At 35.1% G+C, this 12174-nt stretch overlaps 1 protein-coding gene across 1 annotated transcript; it reads right to left on the reverse strand.

Moving 5' to 3' along the window:
* Positions 1 to 3055: 3055 nt before the first annotated feature.
* Positions 3056 to 5137, reverse strand: LOC18055253 (probable serine/threonine-protein kinase PBL23). Its single transcript, XM_006452192.2, has 5 exons — positions 4858 to 5137; positions 4434 to 4621; positions 4098 to 4287; positions 3609 to 4000; positions 3056 to 3502 (listed from the first exon to the last, which is right to left on the reverse strand). The coding sequence occupies exons 1-5, from the start codon at positions 5021 to 5023 to the stop codon at positions 3200 to 3202; spliced, it is 1239 nt and encodes a 412-aa protein (XP_006452255.2). The 5' UTR covers positions 5024 to 5137; the 3' UTR covers positions 3056 to 3199.
* Positions 5138 to 12174: the final 7037 nt, after the last annotated feature.

Here is a 12174-nt window from a genome sequence, read left to right on the forward strand (position 1 = left end):
CCAAGGCCATCTCTTACTCTGAAAGCTGTCTTCCATTCATCTCCGGGTCCCATTCGGATTTGATGGTATCTGCTGCAAAGATCAATTTTGGAAAAAACTGATGCACCGTGGAGTTGGTCAAGAAGATCATCAAGGCGTGGGATAGGAAAGCAATATCTGATTGTGATTTTATTTATCGCTCTACTATATATCAACACACATACGCCAAGAACCATCCTTTTTAAGCACTAGAAGTGCAGGAATGGCACAAGGACTCAAGCTTTCTCTTATTAAGCCTTTTTTCAAAAGCTCGTCAACTTGTCTTTGAAGTTCTTCATGCTCTTTTGGGCTCATCCTATATACTGCCTTGTTAGGTAAGATAGATCCATGAATTAAATCAATTCGATGTTGTATGTCTCTCACTAGTGGAAGACCGAACGGAATCTCATCAGGAACGACATCTTTAAATTCTTTGAGAAGCTGTTGCATAACTCGTGGTGGCTTACAACTGCCTTTATTCTCTTCCAATACCACTAGGAAACAGGCCTTTTCAATTTTGTTCAACTCTTTTTTACTTTGAGAAAAGGTAAGTAAATTATGCTCTTCTCCCTTTGAAGGTTTGGGAGTAATTTCTATCTTTAAGGGCCCTAAAGTAACTTTGAGACCATCCTTGATGAAAGAGTAGGTGTTTTGTGACCATCATGAATCACCTTCCAATCATATTGCCATGGACGGCCAAGAAGTATATGACAAGCATCCATTGGTACAACATCACACCAAACTTCATCCTTATAATTTTTCCTAATGGAAAATGAAACAAGGCAACATTGATTAACCTTTATTTCATTTTCTTTTTTAAGCCAGGAAAGCTTGTAAGGATGTGGATGTGTCTCAATCTTGAGTTTCAACTTGTCCACCATTTCAGAAGCTACTACATTCTCAAAGCTACCGCCATCAATGATGACGTTGCATACTTTTCCATTATAAGTGCATCTAGTATGGAAAATATTTTTTCAAAGCCAATCCTCCTGATCTTCTACATGATTAGAACTTAAGGTTTTTCGAAGGATAAGAGACTCTCCTTCATCAGCATATGTAACTTTTTTTTCTTCGTCACCTGGATTTTTAGTATCGGCTTCATCACTACCATCACTTTCTTCTTCAACAAGAGTGACAATTCTTCGGTTTGGACAATCAGAGGCAATATGTCCATACCCTTGACATTTAAAGCAACGACGAGAATTAGTGTTTGAAGTACTTGCTGGCTGCTTCAAGTTACCACCAACTTCATCCTTTTGAGGTACTTCAGGAGAGGATTTTATAGCTGAATTTCGCTTTACAGAAATAGGATGACTTCGGCTGAACGAGCCGGGTCGAGTATAAGATTGTGAACTATTGTTACGTGCCTCCTTTTGTTGCCTTTCTACTTTTATGGAAAGCTTGCAAACACCTTGGAAAGTCCAATAAGGCCGCAACTGCACTATGTTCCCAATTTCTATTCTCAAACCTCCAAGATAATGAGCTATGGTTTGTTCTTCTGGTTCCACAATATCACACTTCATCATAAGTTGTTCAAACTCAGCAGTAGATTCTTCAATGAACAGGTCCTTCTACTTCAAATTATGAAACTTAAGAAAATTGTCTTGCCTATAATTGTCAGGCTCCCTTTTCATCTTTTCCCATGACACCATCTTGTTCCTTCCTTCTCGTGCTCTTTGCCTTTTAAGGTTTTCCCACCACAAAGAAGCATATTTTCTTAGCTTCAAAGTGGCAAGTTTCACCTTTTATTGCTCAGGTACATCTTTATAGTCAAAAACTCTCTCAACCGAGTGAAGCCTATCTAGAAATTCATCAGGTTGCATCTTTCCTTCAAATTCAGGAATATCGACCTTGATATCAAAGGACAATCGATAATGTTTATCGCGCCTTCGATCTTGGGAATGAGGACTGGAGCCACTGCTCAAGTCTTGATAATTATGGAAAGGATTTAGGCTATCTTTGTTATTATTTGAAGCTTCATCATCCGAACTTTGATGAGAAACAGTCCATGAGTTGCTTCAAATTGTTGTAGACGTTGCTGAAGTTGTTGAACTTGTCTTGTTAAATCTTCTTTTTCAATATAATCCAAGCCTCTCTCATGACGAGGCGTTTCTTCAACATTTGGACCAGTTGACGACGATTTTCTATGGATTACGAAACCTAAGGCTCTGATACCAAATCTGATACCGGTAGAGTTTTAAAATAAACTTTTATTATTATCTAACAAAGGTCACCACTCAAGAGGGTTATAAAGAGATACAGAGATTTACCACCCAATGATATCCTACAAGAGATACAGGGCTTCTCAACTCACTACTCGAAGGAATCCACCCAAGAGATACAGAGTTTAAAGAAGGAACTCAAAAAAAAGAGAACTTTTCTAGGCTATATTCTCAAATCACTCACTCTTATGTCACCGGATGTGATGAGCATTAATTAATTGTAAGGTGGAATATCACCATTGTTTTGCCCTTAAAACAATATCAATTTTCTTTCTTGATTGTTCTTCAACATTCTGAAATACATTAAATTTATTCTAAATTGTTTTATTTGCATAACAACATAATCAAAAAAATGTAAGGTTCATTTGATTTACGATAAAAAAAAAGATATATAATTTTCAAAAATCAAAATAGAATCTGAAAATATATGCCGGAATTTTCATGTGTTTATTTACTGCCTCAACTAGATGGCATCTAAAAATATTAATATGTTTTTATATTATCTAAAAATGATAATTCCAACAACTGAAACATGTCTAACATAATTTCTAATTAAATAAAATATAAAAGTACATATTTAAGTGTTGTGATTTCAGAGGTGACTAATATTTAATGAAGTATTAAGTGTTTACCAAATCACAAATTTGTTTTCTTTTTAATTAATTACATGCTCCAAGCAATAACTTGAAAAAAAAAAAACATAAAGCAAGCTTCATCAAGATATATTTCAATATTGATTATCTTTATCTAGTTATTTTAGCCTATGTCCTGTATTTCTGTTACATTGTACATCTAGAACAACAAGAAAATTCGTCCCCAAACTGAAGGCAGAAACACACTAAAAATAATAATAAAATTAATGGTAATGGGGACTGATTTACAATACAAATTGCCAACATGGAATATATATACCCTGAAACAGTACAATTACAATATCCATTAGCAATTTTTTTCATTTTTTAAAAACTTTTTCTATCCATCAGCACCGTCGAGCCTCGTGCAGCAGCTGTAGGTTCTTGGCTATTTCTTCCGTGATGACAAGAATCCAAGCTGTCTTCAATACATGCTTCCTCCTTGCTGTGAGCTAAATACTCTATTGCCGTTACGACGTCGCTCATCATTGGCCTTGTTCCAGCTTCTTCTTGCAGACACATCGCTGCCACTGCAAGTGCCTGGTACAAACCCTTTATTGGGTAGTTCCCTTCCAGCAATGGATCAGCCATCATTGTAAATTTTCTTCTATCTTTGAATAATGGTGTTGCCTAAAAAAAGCAGAAAAAAAAAATTTATTCGAAGGTTTTGTAAACTAAAGATGAAATCACTAAGTGCCAAGTAAAAGTCCATAGTTTCGAGGATTTTTAGACGTACCCAAGTGACTAGATTCTGTTCTTCAGTGGGTCTGCTATTGTCGATGACTCTCCTTCCCGTGATTATCTCTAAAAATACAACACCAAAGCTGTAAACGTCGGATTTGGCTGTCAATTGGCCTGTCAATGCATATTCAGGAGCACAGTACCCGTAAGTACCCATCACTCTGGTGGAGACATGAGATTTATCCCCTGTTGGACCAAGCTTTGCCAATCCAAAGTCGGAGAGTTTTGGATTGAAATCTTGATCTAAGAGTACATTTGACGCTTTGAAATCGCGGTATATCACTGGCGGTTGGGCTGATTCATGTAGGTACTCGAGTCCTCTCGCCGCACCATGTGCAATTTTCATCCTAGTATTCCAATCCAAAGCTTTTCTGTTTGGAGGCAAATCTACACGAAGTAAAAGAATCGAGCAAAATTTTGTCTTTTAGCAATTCTGTGTACCTAGAATTAATTGATGCAAGAGAGAAGTTAAATTTTGACATACCAAGAAGGTGGTCTTCCAGGGAGCCATTGGGCATGTACTCGTAAACTAAAATTCTTTGATCCCCGTCAACACAATAACCAACCAAATTGACAAGGTAAGGGTTGGAAAGCATACTCAACATAAGAACCTCCACCAGAAATTCTCGATTTCCTTGAAATCCATTCCTGTCAAGTTGCTTCACAGCAACATCCTGAATGCCAGAAAACAACCCAAAAAAGAAGACAAACTTATCAAAAAAGCTCCTTTGACTAGCAGAAAGGCCATTCTGAAAATGCACACAGACTCATCTTATCATAAACGAATCAAAGGAAGAAGGAAATAGATTGGGAGTGTTACTTGATTTGTGCCTTCAAGTTTTCCTCTATACACCCTCCCAAACCCTCCTTCTCCCAGCAGATTGTCAGGGTTGAAGTTCGTCGTCGCGACACTGAGCTCCCGGTATGAGAAAATCTTAGCAGTAATATTATTATTCCCTTTTCCGATTTTTCTTAATTCTTCTGTTATGTATCTGTGCCTACTGCTCTCTGCAGAACAAATATATATATATATATATATATATATATTCAAATTAGATTTCTATCGTTTAACTTTCTAGCTTTGTTATTTCAGAAATTTTCATTTGTCAATAAATTTGCAGACAGGGCAAAAAACTTATATGGAATAGTCTTGATTGATGCTATTCGGTAGGCACATAGATCACGTGGCGCGCCCGTCTCACCTGAAGGTTTTTAGTGCACAGGTATATGAATATTATTGTTACCTGTTTTAAAAGAGATGTTGGCAAAGGAGGCTAAAGATTTAGCCTCGCGGTAGCCTTTAATGCTTTTCTTTATAGATTTTCTGTGGAATTTTTCCTTTGCAACGCAACAATAATGAAAGCAGCCCATCTTTCCTTCTTCAGTTTCCTCCTTCAATCCAGCCAACATCCTCAGATTCAGCAACCATCATAATCTTGAATAGGAGCCGTTTTTATCAGTGTACATAACTATCATGCTTATACAAGCTTTCATGAATTGTACTTTCTGAAAAAAAATGAAGGACACCCCAATTCAAGACCAAATGATTTGAAAAATCTGAGAAATGGATCTGCTGAGTTGTTGGAAACCTCTACCCCTGGATGAAGCCAATTGTTTTTCTTGGTTTCTCAGGAGAAAACAGAGCAACTTTCCCTGCAATGATTGTATTACTACATCTCTGCATGGAACATTGAACTCGGGTTCGAAAAAGACTCTGTCAAATTTGCTAAAATTAGAAATACACGGGTACTTATTTTAGCTTAACTGTATTTTTTATTTCAAATATCGTTCAGCTAAAACGTGGTCGTAAATTAGCATTTCTTTTCATTTACTTCTAGTCTTGCTAACTTTAGCATTAAAATACCAATGCAAAAGATTAGATTTGAATTTTTTTCGGAATTGGAACCACCCTAACTAATGCAAGGCTCATTTATCAGACTTTTTTTATTAGATAATAAAGTGAAGGTAGATGAGGCAAGGCGAGGAAAGAAACAGAATCCAACCTAGTTAGAATTTCTAACTGACTACATATAGTTATCATAGAGTCCATTTTCATATAATAATATGATACATTACGGTGAATCCAAAAGTAAAACCGTGCACAATAAATACAAAATCAAACAATTTTGCGTGGGAGTGGACCAATACAAAATTACAAATGATGTCAGAATTTCACACAAGTTTGATATACTTAAATCACATAAACTTATGTTGTGTTTACCAACCCGGAACGGGAGAATCAGAATGAACAACTTCTTTACCTATTAAATTGAGGCTCTGATAAGGAAGGAGCTTTGCGGGCCCGACATAAATTTTGGATTGATTGCTGGAGTTCTGATTCCAGGAGGGAGATTGAATCAAACCCCATTCCTGGAATGACAAAATTATCCCACTACTTTTAATATTCACAAAATATTCTTTTGGAAATTAAAAAAAAAAAAACTGAAAACCTAAGCAACAGCTGCTGCCCTAAGGGAAATGATCAGACTCGTCGTCGCCGTTGCTCGTGCTTGTCACCGACATCATAGCTGCTCGTGCTCATTGCCTACATCACAGCTGTTCGTGCTCGCGCTTGTCGTCGCGTTTCTCCCTTCGTCACACACTTGTCGTCGTCCACACATCGCAACAGCCCGTCACCGATTGGATTTGCGCACCTCCGTCACGCATCGTCGTCGTCCCACATCAAAGCTCGTCATCAGGTGACCTAATTTGCGCTCCTCATCACCGATCGTCCCCACATTTATTTGTTAATGCAATTGTTATTAAGATTAATTATTTCTGTTTTGGTTATTAATTATTACTATTATTTATTACTATTTATTTATTATTAATAATATTATTATTACTATCATCATCATCAAATGACAATATTATAAAAAGAGCATTTTAATAAATTAAAATTGTTCATTCCAATTCTCAGACAAAATAAACATATCAATGAAAATAAAATTTATTTTAATTTCAATTCTTACTGCTCAAGTAAATAATTTATTTTAATTTTTTTTTAATTATGATTTTAGTTCATTCTGATTTCAGCACATTTCAATAATAAATGCAGTATTAAAGGACAGCCGATGACCTCAGGCAGCTCAAATGAGTAGGCAATATTCATGAACGTTTACAAATCCACAATGCAATCCAAGCAAATATATTTAGGTTAATTGACTAGAATCTTCGCTGCTCGTACGATGTCAAGATACAAGGACCTATAGCAATGTCATTGCAGTGGATAAAGTCCCGGCTACTTTTCAACATTTTGTGTCGGTGGATTTTCCAGACTGATTCCTCACCAATTTGGCAACCCCTCAGATTTGGAGTATTTTGGTCTTGGTCAAAGCATTGGCTTACATACTGAGAAATTTTGGTTGCTACTCATCTTTCTTCCCTTGAGCACAATGACTCGAGTAAAGTTGATCTCAGCTCAGTCTCTGACTGACTGCTGGTTATAGACACACTCACTTCATTAGTAGTGAGCGTGTTTCAATGAACTTGAATCATTAGATTTAAGTAATCAAAGGGAACGATAATCCTAAAACTTGGAGAAAATTCTCCATCTCGGGAATTGACTGATTGTTGGATGAAATGGCAACACTTTGTCGGTCTTGAATTAGGCAACAGTAAGTTCACCGGTGGCCTCCCCAGTTGCATGGAAGCTTTAAAGTCCAGGGCCAAACGGGCTAGCTGGGCTTTGAAAGCTGGCCTGGATTTTTTTTTTAAAGAAAAAAATGAATATTATTTGAATAAAAATGTTAGAAATACAAAATTATTTGTTAAATTTTGATAATTATATTATAAATGTCTTCAACTTTTATCCTACAATTAGTGATTTACCAAATATATATATAGATAGATAGATAGAGAGAGAGAGAGAGAGAGAGAGAAAGAGAGTCATTCTAAGGTGCAAGCGCACTTTTTTAATGCGGATAAGCTCTTAAACCATGCAGTTTAAAAGAGTTATTTTTTAATGAACTATTAAGTTATGAGATTTAAGAGAGTTAAAAATTAACTCTCTTAAACCCTATGGTTTCTGTATTAAAAAAAAAAAAAGAGGACCCATGCACTAGAGAAAGACTAGTACATATTGATGCTAAACATGCCCTATGTTCCCTCCAGTCATTATACTTTTTCATAAATAGCTCGTTTGAACATGTCACTTAAAAATAAATTTTTAGGGAAGATTCCTATAGAAATTACAAATTTTAGACGTGGATTCTACTATAAGATTGAGGGTTTTTTTTTCTTTTTTCTTTTCTTATGCTAATTGCCAGTGCCACTAATGTAGAGTAATATTATATATAATAACAAACTCTTTGTAGAAATTGACATGATAATATATTTTTCTACTTTATATTTATATTTAACCAATCATATTGATCTACTTTAAATAAAATAGATCATACAAAAATTATGGTGGTATCATTTTTCATAATAAATGATGAACTAAATTGATGTGACATGTCCAAATTTTGCAACAAAGTAGCAAGGGTGCATGATAGAGAAATTAGTAATAATCACACAAAACATATACCAATGAATAAGGTTCGACTTTTTAGTGACAATGCGGAAACAGTTAAAGTTGATTGATAGGAAAAATAAAGGTTTATGGATAATGATGTTTATTAAATAAGTTTGGATGAATAAAACTAAAGTTTCGGGCCCCTTTATATAACAACCTTAAATATCGCGAATTTACTAAAATAAATAACTTTGAAATATTATTTTATAATAAAATTCTCATACTCTAAATAAGAACAGCAAAATAAACAGAACCCAAATCCGACATTTAGAGAAAAAAAGATAAAAATCCTTAAAGAAACCAGAAAAATAAGAAAAAATTTTAAAGTTGAAAAACAATCAGGAAAGAAGTGGAGTTTTCAACTCAACCCATGAGCTAGAACTACACAAGTTGTTCCGAACTTAGTTTATCTTATTGTAAGTTTCGAAACGATATATTATACACCTAAAACGGACATATGTAGTCCAAATGATAACCTCTAAAATGTACCCTACTTGTCCCACGCAACTATCGTATATCATTTAGTCTATACTTTGTCCTTTGGGAAAGATAATTGGGCCGAAGACGTGCATAAGGTACCGATAAATGACCTAAAAATCAATGGCAATATCCAATTTAAATATGGATAATTAACACTCATGTCAAGTTAAATCCGAACTTATTAAAGATGTTCATATTCCATACTCATGCCCACCTCCAGAGAGCTTGGACATAGATATAAATTTTATCCACGTTGATAAAGAGGCAGAGGTTAGTGTTAATTTGAATGCATCTTTTGACTATTTATTTGTTGAATAAATAAATTTCCCACCTTAGATATAATATGCTTCGTTATACATGCTCCCTTTCTTTTTTCTTCAAACTTCGCTCTGCCGCCAGGGATACTAATTAGTTTTATTAATTTTCATTTGTGCATATTACGGGGCAAGGCGAAAATTCATTCCTTTACTATTTTTGTTAGTAATTATGATATATTTGTAAAATTATGATATTGTTGGACCAAAAATAAAATAGGCCCAATCAAAGCCCAATTAAATTTACTCTTAATAAAGCCCATGAAATGGTGAACAAACCACCTAGGATTAAGGATGGCAATATAATCCGGACCCGGCCCGAACCCAGACGAACCCGCACCGGAGTTGAATTAAATGCGGAACCAAATTTAATTTTTTAAACCCGGATGTGTCCGGGTCCGGATCCGAATTTAAGTGAACCTGTATATCCGGAACCCAGACCCAAACATCTTTATTTTAATAGTAATTTTTTTAATATAAATATAAAAGAAAGAAAGGGAAAGAGGAGCCCTAGCACAACCGGACCTAGTTTGCAATTCACATTTTCCTCTTCTCAAATCTCACATCTGCGGGCTGCTAACCATATTTCGTCTTCTCTTCACCAAATCAAATCATTGTCGTCATCGCTTCAGCCATTTCCTCTTCTCTACGTTCATTATCAACATCATCAGTTGCTTTGTTCCTCTTCTCTGCGCTGTCAAGACATCCAACCCTTCTCAATCGTTCAACTGCTGCAAAATTGAGTGGACTAGCTTCCACCTCTAAGCCCACCTCTGCTTCTCTCTTGTCATCTCTTCATAAACTTTCTCTCTCTCCATGGTTCCAGTGGAACTGGGTGGGGGCTCGCTTGTCAACACTTCACAAACTCTCTCTCTCCATAGTTCTCGTGGAGATGGTTTGTGGGTGCTTCCTTTGACGTCATTGCATGGTGGATCTGGGTGGGCCTTTGTGTTTGATGCCATTCAAAATTAACTGTAATTTTCATGCGTCCACTTATTATATTAATTTAATCTTAATATTTTTTGGCAGTAATTGTAGCATCTCTATATCTCTATAAGCTTCTATCATGTGTACTTGACAGAATATCATCAACTAAGAAAAAAATGTTTCATCTGGTTTAATCTGTGATTGAAATGTAGTGTCCAACTTCATAAGGAGATGGAAATTTTTTTTTTCAAATCATAATTCATAAAGCAATATGGGTTTCAAACTCGGATTTTTCCGAGTTGAACCTATTCCGAACTCGTATGCAGGAAAACTAGATTTATATTCAGGTCTGGTACAAGAAAATAGCACCCGGGTCCGGAACCAGAAATGCCGAACCCAGACCTGGACCCGAATTTTGCCATCCCTACCTAGGATAATCCTCCTAGGTAACAAGGCTTAAAAGCCCAAAATTTTACAAGGTCCAAGACTAAAAGTTTCTAAAGTTCTAAGACCCAATCTTAAGATAAACCACCTAGGATAATCCTCCTAGGTAACAAGGCTTCAAAGCCCAAAGAGTTACAAGGTCCAAGACCGAAAGGTTCTAAAGTTCTAGGATCCTATCGTAAGACAAACTACTTAGGATAAATCTCATAGGTTCTAAGGTTCCCATCATCCTAGAGTCTCAGTAAAAACAACATAAGGTTAAAACGCTTAATTCTTTAATCTATGGACAAGTTTGCATATCCATGTGTCAATCAACATGGGCACAAGCAAACAAGTGTCGCCAGATGTCACAAGAACAATGACACTTGTCATAAAAATAATTAGGACTCAAGTCAAATCAACTTCGCCTATAAATATGTCTCATATTCTCACTAAAAGGTAAGAAAAACAGACTTAAAAGGGGAAACACTGACTTTTTTTCTCTAATGTTTCTCTCTCTAAATTTACATAACTAAAAATTTAGTGACTGACTTGAGCGTATGAGGGTTTATGCCGGTAAAGCGCCCCCTTTGATCATTTTCTTGTGCTTATAGAGTATCATTAGGTAAGGGCATTTTCACCTCCTAAGGAAGTAGACCCAGAGGAGACTCAAAGGCCCATTAAGATCAATTCAAAGGGAAAACTCATCATCATTAGATCCAACTAAGAGGAATCCCAGTCCTAAAGGGGGGTCGTCTTTGGTTGGAATTTTTACCTAATAAGTTGGGAAAAAATTTACACCAACAGATACAAAATTCGTTCTTTTAATAATGTCATACATAATGCGTTATTCATTTATTAATTGATATTGTAATATTATCTCATTAATGATAATATAAAAGGTCAACTATTATTAAACACATTGTAATCATTGGTTTGGTGAGACAACATTTATGCATCATTACTGTATTTTGAATTTCTGATCTCTAGTTTGCTAAATTGAAGATATTGATAACAAAATTATTTTGATTTTTTTTTGGGGTTTGGGAAATTATCATTTTACTACCAAAGTTATTCTGACATATCATGTCAGTACCATGGTTTGCCGAAAAGTGTATTTTACTCCCAAACGTTTGTGCCGTTATCAATTCACTACTATTCTGTTAAGAAAACGTTAATGTTTAACAAAAATTGAGTTAAAAGTCGATTTTAATCTATGCATGTATTTTCAGCCTGGACTCTCAAATTTAAGCATTATATATCAGAATAACTTTGGTAGTAAAATGATAATTCCCCTAAAACCTTGGTAGTAAAATGATAATTTATCTATCTAATTAATAAATAATTTTACTCTTACAACTGGAAATGTCTTTGATGCCCTTATAAAATCAACAAGATATCAACAAATTTTTAACGTTCTTAACAGAATAGTAGTGAATTGATAATGACGCTTGGTAGTAAAATTCATTTTTTGGTAAATTATGGTATTGACATAATATGTCAGAATAACTTTGATAATAAAATGATAATATCCATGGGGGTTTTAATTTCATAATTGTTACAATGGTCTCAAATTATATGGCAAATATTGATGAGGGTGATAGAAAAAAAAATAGAAATAATCACAAAAAGCACACATATGATATATGTAGTTCAGTTTTTTAACCCACGTTCACGAGCAAAGAAAAAGAAGAATATTTTATTATGAAAATGGAGAATATAAGAATTGGAGTACTTATTTTACAACCCAAAACCTTAGTATACTCAAGCTCTCGAATCGCACAAGAACCTTTTAATTCTCTCAAATGCTTAGGAATTACTTCTCATAAAATATTCTTTAACTTCTCAAATTGATAGAGAACTTCAACGATACTCCCACGACTCTAGCTTCAAGATCCGTC

The sequence above is a fragment of the Citrus clementina genome, unplaced genomic scaffold (genome assembly GCF_000493195.1).
Source record: "Citrus clementina cultivar Clemenules unplaced genomic scaffold, Citrus_clementina_v1.0 scaffold_1, whole genome shotgun sequence".
Taxonomy (NCBI): domain Eukaryota; kingdom Viridiplantae; phylum Streptophyta; class Magnoliopsida; order Sapindales; family Rutaceae; genus Citrus; species Citrus x clementina.